At 37.3% G+C, this 19,185-nt stretch overlaps 2 protein-coding genes across 3 annotated transcripts in view; one reads left to right on the top strand and one right to left on the bottom strand.

Annotated features, from left to right (window-relative positions):
- Nucleotides 1-3,493: 3,493 nt before the first annotated feature.
- LOC145997208 (putative enoyl-CoA hydratase) overlaps nt 3,494-19,185 on the bottom strand; it is a 103,831-nt gene continuing 88,139 nt past the window's right edge. Inside the window, exons 7-8 of one of the 2 annotated variants that reach the window (XR_014442874.1) lie at nt 9,539-9,772; nt 3,494-5,168 (exon numbers count right to left, since the gene is read on the bottom strand). Coding sequence is in view for 1 of the 2 variants with exons in the window: in XM_083133962.1 (XP_082990088.1) it covers nt 9,671-9,772 (102 nt within the window). In the remaining variant the exon portion in view is untranslated. Of the gene's footprint in view, nt 5,169-6,253; nt 9,773-19,185 lie in introns of those variants that run through there. The other variant, XM_083133962.1, reaches the window with a different exon arrangement.
- Nucleotides 6,698-7,738, top strand: LOC145996731 (uncharacterized). Its single transcript, XM_083133257.1, has one exon. The coding sequence runs from the start codon at nt 6,698-6,700 to the stop codon at nt 7,736-7,738; it is 1,041 nt and encodes a 346-aa protein (XP_082989383.1).

Raw genomic sequence — 19,185 nt, 5'->3', positions numbered from 1 at the left:
TATGATTAAAATGCTTTATTATCTGTGGCTCTTAACATCGTTTCTAAAGCGTATTTATTTGTGTGATGAATTACAGAAGAACTTTTGCGTGTTATAACACAGGTTAGTGCTCGTTTTGCAATATTTATGTAAATGTCTGCATATGTTTATAAAAATAAGCGGGCATTACAGGCCGCAAATGTCGGTATCTCCGTCAGCGCTGTCCGCCACGCTTCTCCCGATCTCTCGGCTGAAGATCGAAATGGACGCACGGTACTTGCCACTCCTCTGGCACCATCGCTGCTACTATGTGCTGTTTTACCTGTGTGGAATCGTCTCTGTAAGTGCTACCGCAACAGAATGTGTTGCCTGGTTCCTTCCAGCATAGATATTTCAATTCATTAAATTAGGCACACACACGACTCAAAACCAGGTCTCTGGCATACTGTGCCATTGCTCTACCACAGACTACTAAGCCAGCCTGGCCTCGGCTGATTCTTCGCTGGCACTGTTTTCACCTGTGTGGAATCGTCTCTGCCAGTGCTACCACAACAGGATCTGTTGCCTTTGAAACACTGTAGACGCCGATATTGCCTGGTTCCTCCCAGTGTAGAGATGTCAATTCATTAAATTAGGCACACACAGGAGATGTACTACGTACCGTACTAAGTACCATTGTGGTAGCACTTGCAGAGATGATTCCACACAGGTAAAACAGCGATAGCGAAAAATAAGGCGAGGCCAGGCCGGTTTGGTAGTTCAGTGGTAGAGCAATGGCACCGTATGCCAGAGACCTGGGTTCCAGTCCTGGTCAAGTTTGCATTTTTTTGCTGAAACTTCTATGTATAACTGCTTGTGCCAAAAGTGAAAGTTAGGCAGAACAACATATATTTAAACATTAAAACTTATGAAGACTGTAACATCAAGTGACTCCTAGACTCACTACCCCTCAGGGCATTTCACTGGCTGTCAAGGACAAGGTTAAGAAAGTTTAAAAAAAAAAAAAGAAGAGCTATACTTAGTCGTACACAAAAGCCATTAAGTATTAGGATATTTTTCCTTCAATTTTAATAAGTTTATGCAGTAAATTAATGTAATGGCAAAACACAGTGACATTTCTTATGGGATGATAATTTAAGAACATTTCTAGTGTCGACAATGTACTTATTCATGAGAAAAATATGCATGATTATAATTCTGTAATAAAGCATTCGTATTTTTTCCTAAATGCTTAAATGTTGAATTTGTTCAGGTGAGCAATCAGGTGGGCAGAGGAATATTTAAATTGGGCAATTGTCTATTCTTGAAACCATACCCGGACATACAGGTACATTTTCAGCTTTTGGTCATATCTACCTTCGGGGACTCCTACTTTTTTCCATGGCTTTATCTACATTTTTATTCAGGTTGAGGGGGGGAGGTGTAAATGGTTATAAATTGGCTCCTCATGAAAAATTTTAGTGGTGTGAGGAAATTTTGGGGAGCTGCAGTGCTATCCTATTTTAAGCAAACGTCACAACTTTTACACATTTGTGTGACATTGTTTAGACTTCTTCTGAGACTTTAGACATTGTTTTTGAGTGTTTGAAGATTATTACAAAATATCTCAAATTATAGTATATTGATTTTACAATTATCACCTCCAGTATGTTGGCATCAGTGATTTAGAGCCTCCCCGATGGCGCAGTGGTAGCGTCGTCGCTTTGTAATCAAGGGGTCCCGGGTTCGATACCCGGTGGAGGCACAAGTGGTTCGGATCCCACTTTAAACTGTAGGTCCAGTCCCAATTAGCCTTACTGTGCATAAAGTGGACTTAAAACAACAAATCAAATCAAATCAATCAGTGATTTACAATGAAAAATCTGATTGTAATTGCTTAGGTCATGCAGCAAATATTAGTTATTTACATTGTTAATAAATAAAAAGAGGCAGGTATAAATGCTGTTAGTACTTTTAGAATATTAGAGCATGTGCACACATAATGTTGCCTTTTAAATTTTTCAAATAAGTGAATGTACTTGTTTCCCTTCTTCCAATATTACATGCTGACATTTTGAGAGCATTAGGGAACCCTCATCTCTAACATGCAAGGACGAAAGGTCACATCAGCAAACGCACAAGGAAAGGCCCATGTCAAAAATGCACGAGTCACATTTTATGGGACCAAGCCCCTTATCATAACTAAATCAACACATGTCTCTTGAGGACTAAACTTACCTTACATAGAGGCACGTATTTAGAAATTTAATTCTGGGGGGGGGGGGGTCCGACATAAGTGTCTCAGAATTAATAACAATAATAATAATACAACTAAAAATATAGACATTTAAATTTAAATAATTACATTATAATTATATTAAATTAATATTGCATTGCTATTAAAAAAATGGTATAAGATTAGAGATATAAAAGCATGCATTCATTATCTAGCGTATAGTTAAGATCGCTAAAATTTGTATGAAAGCAACTGCTCTGGCAAGGAAATCAAATAAAAATATATAACTAACTTACATGAGTGAGTAGGAATGTTTCAGAACGATGTTTCGGAAGTCTGTACTACTTCCTTCATCAGGTAATAAAATAAAAAAAGAACTTAAGGTGCCAAACATGGTACCTCGTTGTTAAATCGTAAGTTGAGGATTCAGGTTGAGGAGAGAAAAGTTAAAAAACTTACAGTGACAGCTTAAAAACTCAGATGGAAGTCTTCGCTGGTTAAAAATTCCCTATATTAAAAATAAAAACCACAACTAAAACAAAATCCCAAATATTAGATCCAGTTGATGAAAATGAAAGTTTCAGATTAATATCTTTGGTACTCTCATTCAAAGTTAGTTACAAATAAATAACCAAATGCTAAACAAATATATTTTCATTGTTTAACTAATGTAGTACTTGAGAAGTCTTTCAGGGAAGGGGGGTCCGGACCCTTGGGTCTTGCATCTAAATATGTCCCTGACAGTGTGGTAGGATATTTAAGTCTCAAGTGTCTCCAAATAAAATAATTATGTTGTTGTTATGCTACAAAGGAGTCATTGTACTACATTAACTTTTATTTAGACACACATACACATCAAATAAAGCAATTATAAAAACTAAATATTTACTGCCTTCAAAATAAGTTGAAATAATAACCTTCAATAACGGATATTTTCATTATTTAATTTTTATACTTGGTATGTCTTGGGCTTGGGGTCCACCCCCCTAAATACGTCCTTGCTTACATAGGTTAAAAGCTGAAGTTATAAAGGGGCACTCAGAACATACAGGGTGGGGCAGAATGAAGTAAACACTTTTGAGATGCTGTAAGATTTCTAATAAATGTTTAGTAACGAGCAGTAATAACAATAGGAATAACAGAAATCCTTTTCATCAGTACCATCCACCACTTGATGAGATGTGTGGACATTAAAGGGAAAATTCTCACATGAGATCACCCATTTTGGAAATTGCATCCAGGTCTTCCATATGGCCAGTGACTGTGTTACAGTCAATACAATATAAAGTAGGCTGTGTTTATAAACAGTTTTTATTCCTTAAAGTAACATGCCAAAGTTACATTCCTGGCAGGAATGCCATTCACATTGACAAAACAAAGTTCCTGACTTTTCCAGCCAATTTAAAAATACATTTCCAGATAAGTGTTTTAACATGCTAACAATGAAGTTTTGAGTGTGAAAGTGCACTTGTTATTCAAGGTAATTAAATTTATTCAGCATTGTTCGAAATAAATGTAAAAAAAAATAATTATAAAAACATGTTTACATGGAATAGCTACCATCACAAAGTTGGTTCAAGAAAAAAAAAAACAATTTATTTTCATTATCAAATCGAGGCAAAAAAATACATCGTCCCTGACTTTTTCACTTACAAACTGGTTTCCCTGATTTTTTTCAAGTCAGTAAGCACCATAGGTAAAAGATAAAATTCCCCATGCATGTAGCACCGTGCCATGAAGGAACATTTAGGGCATGTGGGGTAGACACACATTCTCAGTCTAGGCCATTTCGGAGGTGATGTGATAAGCACCATGCTCCGGACACCTTTACCCCCCCCCCCCTGGGTTGTTCCTGTTACCCAATGATTTGAGGCTGGGTGAGTCAGTAAGAACCATGATTGGACAAATCTTGTATGTAAGTGAATCAAATACAACAACAAGAATTTAAAATTCAGTTTCTAGATAATATACAGATTAAATTACAACTTCAAATTTCTTTAGGATAAACTTACACAGATTAACAATTTACCTCCTTCATTAGTTTATTTGAATAATATAAACATCTATATTGAATATATACATATTAAGATATCCAAGTTATCAATTAACATGAAATTCAGATTAATCAATTGTATACATCAATATATCAGTTTAGTGGTAAAATTTTCTGCTAAATTTACAAACTGGATATCACTGAAAATATTTGTCTGGCACCTAGTGAAAATTCTGATAAAACTTTTATTTTACAAACAATTATTTTACAAACATATAGGAACAAATTATGTTCCTCAGTATATTGTGCTTCAACTCTTTCGCAAATCTCTGCTTAGGTTTTCTTCCACAAGATACTTCACCATAATAAGATGTCCCATACTTGCAAGGGAGATTTCACACCAGTGTGACAAGTAACATGCAATTCGTTTCACTTGGGAACGACAAACAATAGCAACAACTAACAATGAGACAGCATACACACTTACAATTATGTATTCAATTGCTGAATATTCAAGTGACAGACGACATGTATTGTTTGTTGCTTCGGTGTGAAATTTCCCTATGAGACTATTTACTGAGTACAGGGACGTGTCCAAATCGGCAGCAGATGTCACCTTGAGCACCGTTCCACCCGTGGAATCCACCTACCACCAGGTGCAACAAGTGCACGTTTCAAATAGACGTGGCCCTGCGCTTGGCAGCAATATTGCAACTTTCACTTTGCAGACAACGTTTGCTGAATAGACAATGTAAACTCAATCCTACTTGGACATTCTATCAATAACACTGTGTGTAGAAAAATCGTAAAAGAGGATATCTATCACATGCCGCATTTTACAATATGAGTAGCAATAAGTATGTGTACGTGGAAATCATTGTGATGTTTGGTTGACCTTCTACTTCCGTGTTGTTCAGGCTGCATCCCAGAATGCTGTAGGTGACATTCGAGCTGACACCTGATGGAAAAGTAGCAACTGTACTGCAAGAGAACATGGAGAGTAGGATAATTTCAATGGCACACGAAAGCAACAGGAGAGAACGGGAGGAAGCACTTGCCAATTTGGACATTGCCCAGATATGCACAGCCTAGCAATGACAAAAGACACTTAGCACCATAAGTAACTCAATGTAATTGCATTTGATACATTTATGGCTATACAAGTAAAAGTTTAAGATTGGCTTGTATTCAGTATGTTATTCTGATTTGTCAATCACAATGCACAATGACGGATGTGATTTAAACAAGGTCTTATGAATGTAGCACTGTTAATACTCCAATTGAAATAATCTTACTTATCTTTCCTTTTTTTTAATGACTATTTCCCCCCTATATCTACTAAGCTTATCGCGAACAACAAGAAAAGGATCTATAGTGCTGAACATGAAACAATGGAAATAGAACTATTGAAAGGAATGTTTTGATTGATTGCTTTGCTTTATTTTACAGGGTGAGGCAAAGGTCCAGCACCACCCTTTTAATTTGAAAACAACGTGATGGAGGGGGATGAAATTTCGGAAATGGTAATTGGGGTGGAGTCACACCAGATGGGGCAAGTGTGTATCATGGTGACCATCTTGGAATTACATCCAGATTTTCAAATGGGAAGGGGGTCATGTAGCATATCATTTTACATCTGCGTTTTCTCAGAAATAAGAATATGCAGTTATTTTTGCCCTAAGTTTATTTGGTCTAAATATATGCTTACAGACCGAAACCAAGTGTTATGTAATAATCAAAATCTAATTATTGATAACAACTCGTTTGAACCAGTTTCCAAATTCAAATACTTAGGAGTAATATTAACAAATGAAAATTATATTAAAGAGGAAATAAAAAGTAGGCTTAATTCAGGAAATGCATGTTACTACTCTCTTCATAAACTTTTGTCTTCTCATTTAATATCTAAGAAACTAAAAGTTAAAATATATAAAACAGTAATTTTGCCTGTAGTATTATATGGATGTGAAACTTGGTCCCTTACATTGAAAGGGGAACAGAAATTGAGGGTATTTGAAAATAAGATCCTTAGGAAAATCTTTGGACCTAAAAGGGATGAGGAGACAGGTGAGTGGAGAAGGTTACATAATTTAGAACTACATAATTTGTATTCATGTCCAGATATTATTAGAATAATTAAATCAAGAAGACTTAGGTGGGCAGGCCATGTGGCACGAATGGGAGAGGAAAGAGGAGTTTACAGGATTCTTGTTGGGAAACCTGATGGTAAGAGACCTGTAGGAAGGCCAAGACGAAGATGGAGGGACAACATTGAGATGGACCTAAGAGAAATCGGTAGGGATGGAAAAGAGTATATAGATCTTGCTGAAGATAGGGAAAGATGGAAGGCCTATGTTGCTGCAGCCATGAACCTTCGGGTTTAAGAAGGCTAGGGAGTTAGTTAGTTAGTTAGTTAGTCTAAGTTTATTTGGTGAGGATATTTTCACACCTGAAGTTCACATTTGGCGTAATTTAGTGGGTTGGTATTTATTTGTTCCAGGTGATCTAACATGACTCTAACCCTCCAAGAATGGATCAAAATTGTTGTTATAAGTGGGGAGTGCAGTGCCAGGGTCATTGCAGAAGATTTCAATGCCCGGTATCCAGAGAGAGACAACATCTCACATCCCACAGTGTTGCGTGTAATGCAGAAGTTTAAGGAGATGGGATCCGTGTGCAACAGAGAACGCAGTGGACAGCCGAGAACAGTTACCGATGAAGAAACAGCAACGGCAATCATCGCATCCTTGGTCAAGAGCCTGAAACACAGTACCTGGCATTTGGATTCAGCGTCAGGAGTCAGTCAGAGATCCATTCTGTGTGTGTTGCATATTAACAAGTGGCATCCCTACAAAATTCAAATGCAGCAGTGCTTAACTGAGAATGACCCAGACAGGCAGTTACAGTTTGCAGACTGGGCTTTGGCTCATTGCAACGAAGATCCCCAGTTCCCGAAAAGTGTTCTGTTTAGCAATGAGGTCATATTATTCGTGAACGGTGAGGTAAATAAGCAGAATAATGGTAATTGGTCAGATACCAACCCATCGTGGACAGATCCTCTTAAGGAAGTCGGTGCGGGTGCAGCAAAGGTAATGGTGTGGTGCGGGATATGGAACACCCGAATTGTGGGACCTGTCTTCATCCATGGCAACCTGAATGGGGAGAGATATCTGAATATTCTCCAGATAGATGTGTTCCCCTCACTGATGAACACAGATGGAGAATTACCGGCCTATTTCCAGCACTACACGTTATGTGTCAGGCAGTGGTTGGATGAACAGCTCCCGGGTCACTGGATTGGTCGAAGAGGGCTCACTGAGTGGCTACCCCATTCTCTGGCCCTTACACCTCTTGACTTTTACCTTTGGGGTCATCTTAAAGCAATAGTTTATCAAGAGAAAATCACTGATCTCCGACATCTCCAGCACTGGATCCAACAAGCATGTGACTCTGTCGACCCTGCAGTGTTATTGCATGTCCTTGAGCACTGGCTGAAACATCTTACGTTGTGTGTAGCACAGAATGGGCAACACATAGAGCACATCTTGTAGGATGGCAAATGTAAACTTCTACTGTGAAAATATCCTAACCAAATAAAGTTAGGGGAACAATAACTGCATATTCTTATTTCTGAGAAAACGCAGATGTAAAATGATATGCTACATGACCCACCTTCCCATTTGAAAATCTGGATGTAATTCAAAGATGGCAGCTTTCAAGATGGACACCATGATACACACTAGCCCCATCTGGTGTGCCCCCCAATTACCCATATCCGAAATTTCATCGCCCTCCCGTCAAGTCGTTTTCAAATTAAAAGGGTGGTGCTGGACTTTTACCTCACCCTGTACTTCGTACTTCTGCCACTTTGGCTAATCATGAAGATGAGAATGGGTGATGATATGATGAAATTGATGAAGGGACACTTAGAAAGAACACCCATGGGCAGACTGTGATTCAAATCCAAGACCCCTGGCATTATAGCATGCTGTGATAACCACTATGCCAGGGATGGCAGCTTGAATCAAGGCTTGAAAAACACAAGCATTTCTTCCTTCCACTTTTAACTAGTTATTCAAAACACCCATCTTATGGGGGTAAGATGTTGACCATAGTGTCTGATGATTTTCCATGCACTTTCATGTTGTTTTAACATCAAATATGGTAACACACAGCAAGAGTGTAAACATCGTGCACTAAGTAATCCAAATCAATATGTATATTCACCACATGACAAAGAAAAAAATATACATTTACCATTCAGATACCAGATACTATTAACAGTGCTAAACCCACTAGTAGAAAATAAAAACACTATTCTATTCTACTAGATATGCAACTGCATGCTCAAGCTTGCTGTTCAATATCGTAACTTCCAATTTTATTTTTACCAATCAGGAACCTGAAAAATAAATTGGAAGTTTTAATCTACTCATTTCCCTTATGTGATGCTAGGTGCTTGCAACAAAATACAATACAAGAAGAGGAAGAAAAAGTACATAAAAAATTAACCAAACATACAGGGTGTTAACAAATGAAGTATACAACTTTGGAGCGTAATAAAAATAAAATGGCAATACATAGGAAATAGTCTGTCATGATAAAATAATTGTTAACAGAAAGTTTCTGTTTGAATGGCAACGTTGCACTCATTGAAGACTCTGGTGAGTGGCAGCACTAGTTGTATTGTTAACAGATATGGTCTCTCCACAGTAAAAATCAATGTGTGTGTGTGTGTGTGTGTCTTGTGGTTTGCAGAGACAAAATCTCTGCAGTGAAATATCAAAAGATTGAAATCACACAGCCCTCGACACGAAAGAGCATTGGTCAGTGGGTTAAGATGTTTAAAGAGACAGGAATTGTTTTAAAGTGTACGACCAGTGGCAGACCTTTGCAGGAATGCTTGACATATCTAAACATGTTGCAACCAACAGAGCACATGTGGAGGTCACTGACCATGTTATATAAAATTTCCACATTTGGTATGTGTTGTTGAAATATAATGTCTTTATTCTTTCTTGCAGCTTTATTTCTAATACAATCTCTTTCTTGTAGCTTTATATCACAATCCGGAATTGTATACTTCATTTGTGGGCACCCAGTATATTAATGAGTGCCCTGTTAAGGCTTTAATGATAAAACTGTTGTTTCACAGAACTTGAAGGAAAGCTGAGATTGAAAGGGAGGGAAGCGATGACAGGCTATTTCCCAAATGTACAGCAGCAGACTCAATTCCCTCCCTGGATCCTAGAAGATCCCAAGTCCTTTACAGATAAGAGACTGACAACATGTTTTAATCACATCCTCACTTGCATTTCCCATTAAATTTACCATGTTTGTACAAAACACACATTTTAAAGGCATCCATACTGCTTCACTTGTCTTGCTAATGAGAGATTACTTCCTGAAGTGTGTACTCTCACAAGATGACGACCCTTTCTTAAGTGTCTTATGTGTTGCTCTCCCATAACGTTTATGCCCAACTAAGATGAATCCTCCTTCTTCTGATCTTCAGGCACAAACAAAGCAAACTTCCCATGTTTTCCTATTCCAGACATGAACTTGTGTGCTCCTTCAATTGCAGACTGCAAAAAGAAATGTAACGTACACTGAAACTACAGAGGAAATACAATCTTACAGCCACATACATTTAATGAGTAAAGACACTATGTTGCAAAGTCCACTACCTCTTATTTACAAAAAAAATATTCTGTTTTATCTACCTTTGATGAACTCTGTTTAGTAACATTCAAATGTTAAGTTTGAGATTTTCTATTTCACCAAGATATATATATATATATATATATATATATTATATTGTTGTTATAGTTAAGTACTGAGTTACAGAAGCAAGTGGTCGTTGTGATATTCATGTATTGCAAATTGTACATGTTACCACTTCAAATCTGAGTTAATTGGTGTATGAATGATATTTTGTTCATGTAAAAGTGTAAATAAGGATCTAGTGATGGGTCGCCGCCAAGCAGGTATTTCCCTCTTTCTCTTCCACATATTTTGCGGCGTGGATGGTGGATGCATGCACGTGGGTCTTTTTGAAAGAGGTGGTAGGTGGTAGTGGTGAAGGCAAGGGGGAGACCACCTCTGTTTCTCTTCCAGAGTTGTAAGTGAGGTGGGCTGAAACGTGCTGTGTACGATGAGAGGGGAGGGAGTCGCAGCACACTTTCATCACTCTCTGAACCATGGAGAGGAGAAGGAGTCATTAAAATGTGCCACGACTCTTTGAACGAATGAAGGAGTCACGCTTGCGAGCATGCTTTCCTGTGAGCAGAGCGTGCAACCCAGCCGATGAGACGATAGAATACACTCTGTGTAGAATCTCACACATCTTATGCTCATTAGAGAATGTCTGACACTGAGGTGAATGACACCACTAATAGCATGTCACTCGAACCAAGAATATTTCAAGCTGACCAGAAAAAAGTCCTTAAAACGAACAGAGAGCGTATACCATGAACTTCGCACTGTGTTGTCTTTCTGTTTCTGTCAATCCTTGTCTCGGGTTTGATCCCTGGTGGAGGCATCTTGTGCATTGGTTCAGATCACTCTTTGAAATGTAGCTTCAGTCCCGATTAGTGTATCTGAGCATAAAAGAATTAAAACAAATTTTGACTGGCAAAAGAGCTTTCATGGTAGTCACGAACACTTCTGGGCTGTAATGATAACATTAGAAGTTAATGAGGTTTTTACAAGCCAGAACTGTCAGTGACTGTACGTGTTAAGGTGTTTTACTAATGAAGCAACATTTAAAAAAATACATACGTATAATGTGGCCCGCTTTATAGAAATTCGTCCACACACAATACAGTATGATATTGGCAGAAACTTATATTGAATGACTGTAGAACTACAAACAGCTACGTGGGATGGACATGGACAATGTTCACGAGTAATATACATTTCTTAAACACAGCTGTTAGCCATCTGCAGAAAGCGAGGGGTGCTGGCTGCTGGCCAGACTGCCCCTGCACTTATTGCAAAAGAGTCACGAGCTTGCGACTCATGAACAAATGATGAAGGGGAAGAGTCATGAGGCTGAACGAGTCATTACAATATTAAAACCAGTGATTGAATGCAAAAAAGGAAGAATGTGTAGCTGCTCGATTTTACTAACAAAGTATTTCTGTGCATGCTCTTGTACTGCATAATTTGCATTATCCGCAGCATGAAATGCAAACTGAAACAAGATACAAATATAGAAAATCTCACTCATAAGACAGATAAATGAAAACAAGTATGTGCAATAAATTTTGTTTGGGTGTGTGTGTTTACTGTTAACATGTATATATCTGCACACACACACTCCCATATTTGTATTTTTGTTATTTGATGCTGCTTTTCTTCCAATTTTAGCTAATTGTGACGATGAGGAGGATGTGTGATGATATAGATGAAGGGACACTCATAAAGAATATCCTTGCCCAGACCGGGACTAAAAACTAGAAACTTCGGTGGCAAGATAGAATGTCGATTACTTCAGAATCTTGGCCATTTAGTAGGCTACACATGCACATACCTACACACAATGCAATAAAATGTATTAGGTGCATCCAGAAAGTAAGTTTCCCTGGGGTCCTGCACAAAAAGGAAACATTATTTCATTCAATGATTTATTGCCACAGATACAGCACTTGTCCAGTTACTTGTCAACATAATTCCTGCCAGAATTTAAGCACTTGTCATAGCATGGGACCAACTTCTGTATACCTGTGTCGTAGAAGTCCGTTGCCTGGGCGCCAAACCACTGTGTGACAGCCGTCTGAACGTCTTCGTCGCTGTGAAAATGTTGACCGGACAGGAACTTTATCAGGTGCAAGATCAGGTGGTAATCACTGGGAGCGAGATCCGGGCTGTACGATGGATGATCTAACACCTTGCAATCAACCTGTCCAGAAGGGCTGCAGTGCGCCTAGACATATGCGGCTTTGCATTGTTGTGCAGCAAGATCAGCTCGGCAATGAGCTTACTGCGTCGCTTATTTTGAATGGCTCATTGCAGTGTCCCCAGTGTTTGACAGTAACGGCTGGCATTCACAGGCTGGGCAGAAATTCGATGAGCAGAATGCCTTGTCTGTTCCAGAACATCGTGCACATCACTTTTCGCACCGACACAGTCTGTTTGAACTTCGTCCTGCATGGAGATCCATTGTGACACCAATGCATGAACTGCTGCTTGCTTTCTGGGGTGCTGTATGCAACCCATGTTTCATCCCCTGTGATGATCCGGTTGAGAAAATAGTCATCATCATGGTAATGCTGCAGAAATGTCAGCACCGTGCCCATGCATTCCATTGTGTTCGAGCATCAGTTGTTTCGGCACCCACCGGGCACACTATTTTCAGAACAAGAGGCATTTGGTAACAATGTCGTGCAATAACGACCGAGAAATCTACGGGGAAATGGCTGCTGAGTTCCCTGATCGTGACCCGAGGATTTTCCAATATGTGCTGCTGCACCTTCTACACAAGCTCTCCCATAACGGCCGATGGCCGCCCCTGCGCTCGTCATCATGCACATTTTGCCGGCCTTCAGTAAATGTCCTGCACCAACGACGCACTATCTGCTTGCTCATGACATCTGGCCCATACACCTGGCACAGCTTACGATGAATTTCGATTGGCTGTTTGTTTTGTGCATTCAAGAACTTGATCACCGAAAGAACCTCGCTCATGGTGGGAGGTGGAATAAGAGCCGCCATGTTTCATCGCTGTCGCAACACTACTGAGGACTTTCGGGAGGTGTCTTGTAGGACATTCACTAGCCAGGGCATGTGCCTCTCACACATGCGCAAAACAGGTTTCAATACGCATGGCCTGCCACCTGTGGGCGAGTAGGAAACTTACTTTCTGGATTCGCCTAATATTACTCTTAAAGGACAGACATTCCATTGTGTTTGTTTATTTAAATACAGTCATCTGCTTCAACCCCCCCCTCCCCACCTTTTCCTCTCTTCAGGCATGTGCTTCAAGAAAAAAACTTGACGACTCTTTTCAACAACTCTTCTCAGTGAGCAAGTGCTTATGAGTGGACTCACATAAATGAACTACTAGAACCCATTACTATAAGGATCCTTTTCACATGTACAAGTGTAAATTATAAAATTTCAGTATTGATTTAGTGAACAAGTATAAGTGCTGGTGAAAGTTTGTTGTGTGGGAGACTGAAGGAGCCGAGCACATGTGAAGGATTCCGATTGTGATATAGGGAAGGGGAGGAAGTTGATTGAACGGTGGGGGTAAAATGTTCTGGGTCTGCATTGTGGAAGACATGGAGATAAGTCGCAATATTGTTCCTAATAACTACAAAGATGAAAAGTGAAACTTGAGCACTCAATCTTTGTGGAATGTGGTCTCGTGTGTTAACCATAGCTGAAGGAAGGTTGGAGACAAAAGCAGGTTTGTGATAACTACCATTCTGAGGTAAGGACTTTCACCTGCATAAAAAAAAAAGTGTCGAATACGAATAGATCTACCAGTTATACGTACATGACTGAAAACAATATTCGTAAAGAACTAATATGTAGCCAAAATGCATGTGTCATTTCTGGCAGCCATATTGAATAGGCTTCATTCTGCAATCAAAGCAGTTGCGAACTAAACCTGAAATACTTATAATAGGTTCGAGAGCATTTCAGTGATTGCTGTTGCATTTCATAAGATAATTGCGTTGCATTAAACTGCATTCAGTGATGTCATGTGACATGATTATTGTGTGGATCGTGTGAAGGGGGAAAAGTAAGTACATGTTACATAGTAGGGATACCTCCCATTCTACGGACTGAATAATTTGAAAATTTACACAGTATTGAAATTACAGATGCATAGATTGTAGTGTCGCTACGTAACATACATAAATATTTTTCATAGAAAATGCAAGTGTAAAGCAATGCATAAGAACACATTTTCCACAAATAGCATTATGTAAATGCAAGAGGAATTATGCACAATTTTTTTTTTTTTAAATAAGAGTATAAATCTTATGAAGATCAAAACTTTTCACTGTGATTCTTTGTATGTCGATTGTTCACAAAACATTTATGTGGATGGATAGAAGTGCATGAAAAGTAAGCCTCTTGTAATATTTCTACAATTAAAAAAATATATATATTGTAATTTAAATTTGCTCACTTTATCTAATAATCACCCTGTACCAAAGAATTTTGCAAGGTAATCTACAAATACACCCTGAGTATCAAGTATTTCTGTCATAGGGAACATTGTGATCTAGGAACAAATACATATATACAACAACTTCTCTCCATTTCTTCTCTCACTTTACTTGGGATCCTTATAGATTCATGCTGTGAAGAAAATTTCTAATGAGTGGATACTTCGAAGTATACATTTAAATCAAAATTTGTAGACATACTACAAGCCATTAATGTAACTGACACACCCCTGTTAGGTGACTGTAATGCACAGATTGGGAAAGAAGAGACATTTAAACCCACGATTGGTAAAGAAAGTCTTCATGAATTAAGTAATGATAATGGTATAAGATTGATTACTTTTGCAACCGGATGGTTGTTACATGAAATTTGGGTTGGTTATGGAAAGGCTTCGAACTTAGCAAATTCTGGTGTTGTGATGGTTGTAAATGGAAATTTCATGTAACTTTAAGGTTTAGGCAAAACAGCAAAGGGCAGACCATGTTAAAATAACACTTTTTGTTGTATGTAGAAGATGTTTTCATAAATGGAAAATTATGATCATGAAATTATACTCGGAGATTAAAATAATAAATTTTGGAGCCACATGATGTACTAACTAACTAACTAACTGAGCCACATGATGTACTTGATTTAGAATTTGGATATGAAAAAAAAAATCTCTTGAGTGTCAGAAAAGCTCTCATTGTTGCAGTTTTAATTATTTTACATCCTGTATGTCAACAACTGCAAATGATAAATAATGGCAAAGCATAAGTTAGTGGGGGCCAGTAACCTTTGTAGCCTACTCCTAAATACACATTAACTAACTAACTAACTAACTCTCTAGCCTTCTTAAACCCGAAGGTTCATGGCTGCAGCAACACAGGCCTTCCATCTGTCCCTATCTTGAGCAAGATCTATATACTCTTTTCCATCCCTACCAATTTCCCTTAGGTCCATCTCGACGTTGTCCCTCCATCTTCGTCTTGGCCTTCCTACTGGTCTCTTACCATCAGGTTTCCCAACAAGAATCCTGAAAACTCCTCTTTCCTCTCCCATTCGTGCCACATGGCCTGCCCACCTAAGTCTTCTTGATTTAATTATTCTAATAATGTCTGGACATGAATACAAATTATGTAGTTCTAAATTATGTAACCTTCTCCACTCACCTGTCTCCTCATCCCTTTTAGGTCCAAAGATTTTCCTAAGGATCCTATTTTCAAATACTCTCAATTTATGTTCCTCTTTCAATGTAAGGGACCAAGTTTCACACCCATATAATACTACAGGCAAAATTACGGTTTTGTATATTTTAACTTTTAGATTCTTAGATATTAAACGAGAAGACAAAAGTTTATGAAGAGAGAAGTAACATGCATTTCCTGAATTAAGCCTACTTTTTATTTCCTCTTTAATATAATTTTCATTTGTTAATATTACTCCTAAGTATTTGAATTTGGAAACTGGTTCAAACGAGTTGTTATCAATAATTAGATTTTGATTATTACCTAACACTTGGTTTCGGCCTGTAAGCATATATTTAGTTTTCTCTTTGTTAACTTCCAAACCTATCTCTTTAGCAGTTTTGAAAAATATTTTAGCATTATTCTTAATTGTATTCACATCATCCCCCAGTAAGTCTACATCATCTGCATATGCTAACAACTGAGTCACACCATTTAATTTTAGTCCTTCTTTAGTTTCGTTTACCTTCCTAACAGCATATTCTAAGGCAAAATTAAAGAGCAATGGAGATAATGCATCTCCTTGTTTTAACCCATCATGAATTGTAAATTTGTCAGACATATTAATACCCACACGAATTTTACTTTCTGTTTCACTGGTGCATACTTTTATCATACTAACAAGCTTCTTAGGTATTCCAAACTCTACTAATATATTATATAATTTATCTCTTTTGACCGAATCATATGCTTTTTTGAAATCAATGAATAGCTGATGGACATTTTGATTATATTCCCACTTTTTTTCAAGTGTCTGTCTGATGTGAAAAATTTGATCTGTAGTTGATCTGTTGCGTTTAAATCCACATTGATAATCACCTATAATTTCATTAGCATATGGGGTTAGTCTTGTTAAAAGAATGTTAGATAATATTTTATATGTTGTTGAGAGTAGAGAAATTCCACGGTAATTATTGCAGTTCATTTTATCACCTTTTTTAAACACAGGAACAATTATGGATTCTTTCCACTGTTGAGGGATTTCTTCTTTCTTCCATATTAAACAAATTAATTTATGAATTTGACATATTAATGAATTTCCACCATATTTAATTAACTCAGCTGGTATTAAATCAATGCCAGGTGCTTTGTTATTCTTTAGCCTTTTAATAGCATCTTTAACTTCAGTCAAGTTAGGTTCTGGGACTAAAGGTTCTGCTGTGTGTACTTCATTCACTTCTGATTTATCTCCTACATGGACATTTAAAAGGTCATTAAAGTAGTTCTTCCATCTATTTAGAATATCGCTTGGGTCAGCTAGAAAATCACCGTCTTTATCTTTTATCAAGTTTACTTTAGGTTGCCACCCCTTTCTAAACTCATTTACACCTTTATATAAATCTCTGATATTTTTATTTTTGCTGTTTGTTTCAATTTCGTTAATTTTACTTTTCAAGTAATCTCTTTTTTTACTTCTAAACGTGCGGTTAACTTCTCGCTTTATTCTATTATAATTGTTTAGATTTGTATCATCAGAGTTATTTAACCACCTAAGTCTAGCCTGATTTCTTATTTCTATTAGATTATGACATTCATTATCAAACCATGGCTTACTTTTTCTCGGTTTATGATATCCTATACTTTCTTTAGCTGCTGATTCTATTGCATTACGTATGTGCTCCCAATTCTTATTTACGTCTGTTTCATTTATATTTTCATCATCATTTAAATCCTGCAAAACATCAAATCTATTTGACAGTTTAATTTGGTAATCTTTCTTAATTCTCTCATCAGCAAATTTTCCTGTATTAATTTTTATAACTTTTATATTTTGTTGCTTATGATTTATCACTGCGAGTCTTTCTCTTAATTTAGCAATTACTAAATAATGGTCACTGGCACAGTCAGCACTCTATGTGTACGAACGTCAATTATACTAGTATGCCTTCTCTTATCAATGAGAATATGATCTATCTGATTATGAGTTTTACCATCTGGAGAAGACCAGGTATATTTATGGATATCTTTATGTTTAAAAGTGGTACTTTTCACAATTAAATTCTTTGAGGTTGCAAAAGTAATCAATCTTATACCATTATCATTACTTAATTCATGAAGACTTTCTTTACCAATCGTGGGTTTAAATGTCTCTTCTTTCCCAATCTGTGCATTACAGTCACCTAACAGAATTTTCATATCATACTGAGAAAATTTATCAAAGACCTGTTCTAACTCTGTATAAAAATCATCTTTAGTATTATCATCTTTATCTTCCGTTGGTGCATGTATGTTTATTAAAATAATTTTACACCACCTACCCTGTAAAACTGCATATGATATCCTATCATTAATAAATTCTATTGTTTTAAGAGCCGAGATAATTCTATTATTTATGAAAAAGCCTGTTCCAAAATTATGATTTTCAGTACACATTATCACGTATTTTGAAACAAAGGGGAAAGACCTATCCATCTGTTTCTGGCATTACCAAAACAGAGGAATGCAACTGCCGACAATAAAATGCTTTCAAAACTGTATTCACAAATTTACACACTTATTCCAAGCCAATAATATTGGTCATACAGCAACTGTGGCATACATATTAATTGTAAGTATGACTAAAGAATAAATATGTTTGTTCAGGAAGACAGAAAGGAGATCACACTTAGTTGTGTGGTTATTAGGGCTGATCTGATACCGATGTATCGGTATCAGTTAATATTTTTGCACCGATACTGGCTGATACCATTGCTTTTGAGTCGCTAGAAGCGCAGCCAAAACGAAAATAAGTTCTCTTTCAAAGGTTTGTTCAGCTTTTCCAACTTACCTTTGTTTTTTTTTAAAAAAAAATATAGTTGTGCATTTGTTAAGTGAATCTGTGTTTCCGTGAACAGCAAGTACGTGACACAAAGAACCTTACGCAGATAAGACTGGCAGTCAAGTATCTTGCAAATCAAGGGTAACTTGAAATTATCCCCATAGTAGTTCCTTCGAAGTCTACCAAGTGTTGTTTCTACAGATGCAGTCTTGTGTAATAATAATCCTAATGAGGATCCGGTAGATAACAAGGCACCTGGTGTATTGTGGACATCTCTTTCTTTGGAGACCTTCCGCAGTCAAAACTGTCATCGCCCACGTGAGAGGTGGACGTGTCCCAGACATAGTACATAGCATATTCCTGGAAATTCAAATACCTGGGCTAAACCTCCTTTTGCTGTCCAATTTTAGACTTTTGTTTGTCCAGATCTGGCACAGGGAACGCGACAAGGGAAAAATTTTCTTTGAACGACAGTTGATGGCACTGCTTTCTGGAAAGTGTAGTGATGTGTTTGGATTTCCTTTCACGCCAAACGATAGAACTTTGCATTTTTTTTTTTTAGAAATCATTTTCTGATAGTATATTTATCGAAAGCAAAGTCACATCAGAATATCACTGTACAGAAGTCTATTGCCTGATATAGAAACAAGAGACTGGTGACTTTTAATTCACTCCTTAAATTTTGTTTACTAATTTTTATTATTTTTGATAAAGGACAAAAAGAAACAAGATTGATTTCACATTACAGCTTTTCTGTTAATTTTAGACGTCGTGTCCAGGGCTGGTAAATCGCCAATTATTCTTGTATTCACAGATGATTTAATGTTAG

Source organism: Lepisma saccharinum, chromosome 13 (assembly GCF_977018435.1).
Source record: "Lepisma saccharinum chromosome 13, izLepSacc3.1, whole genome shotgun sequence".
Classification (NCBI taxonomy): domain Eukaryota; kingdom Metazoa; phylum Arthropoda; class Insecta; order Zygentoma; family Lepismatidae; genus Lepisma; species Lepisma saccharinum.
The sequence above is the reverse complement of the archived record's forward strand: the minus strand, read 5'-3'. Positions and strand labels throughout refer to the sequence as shown.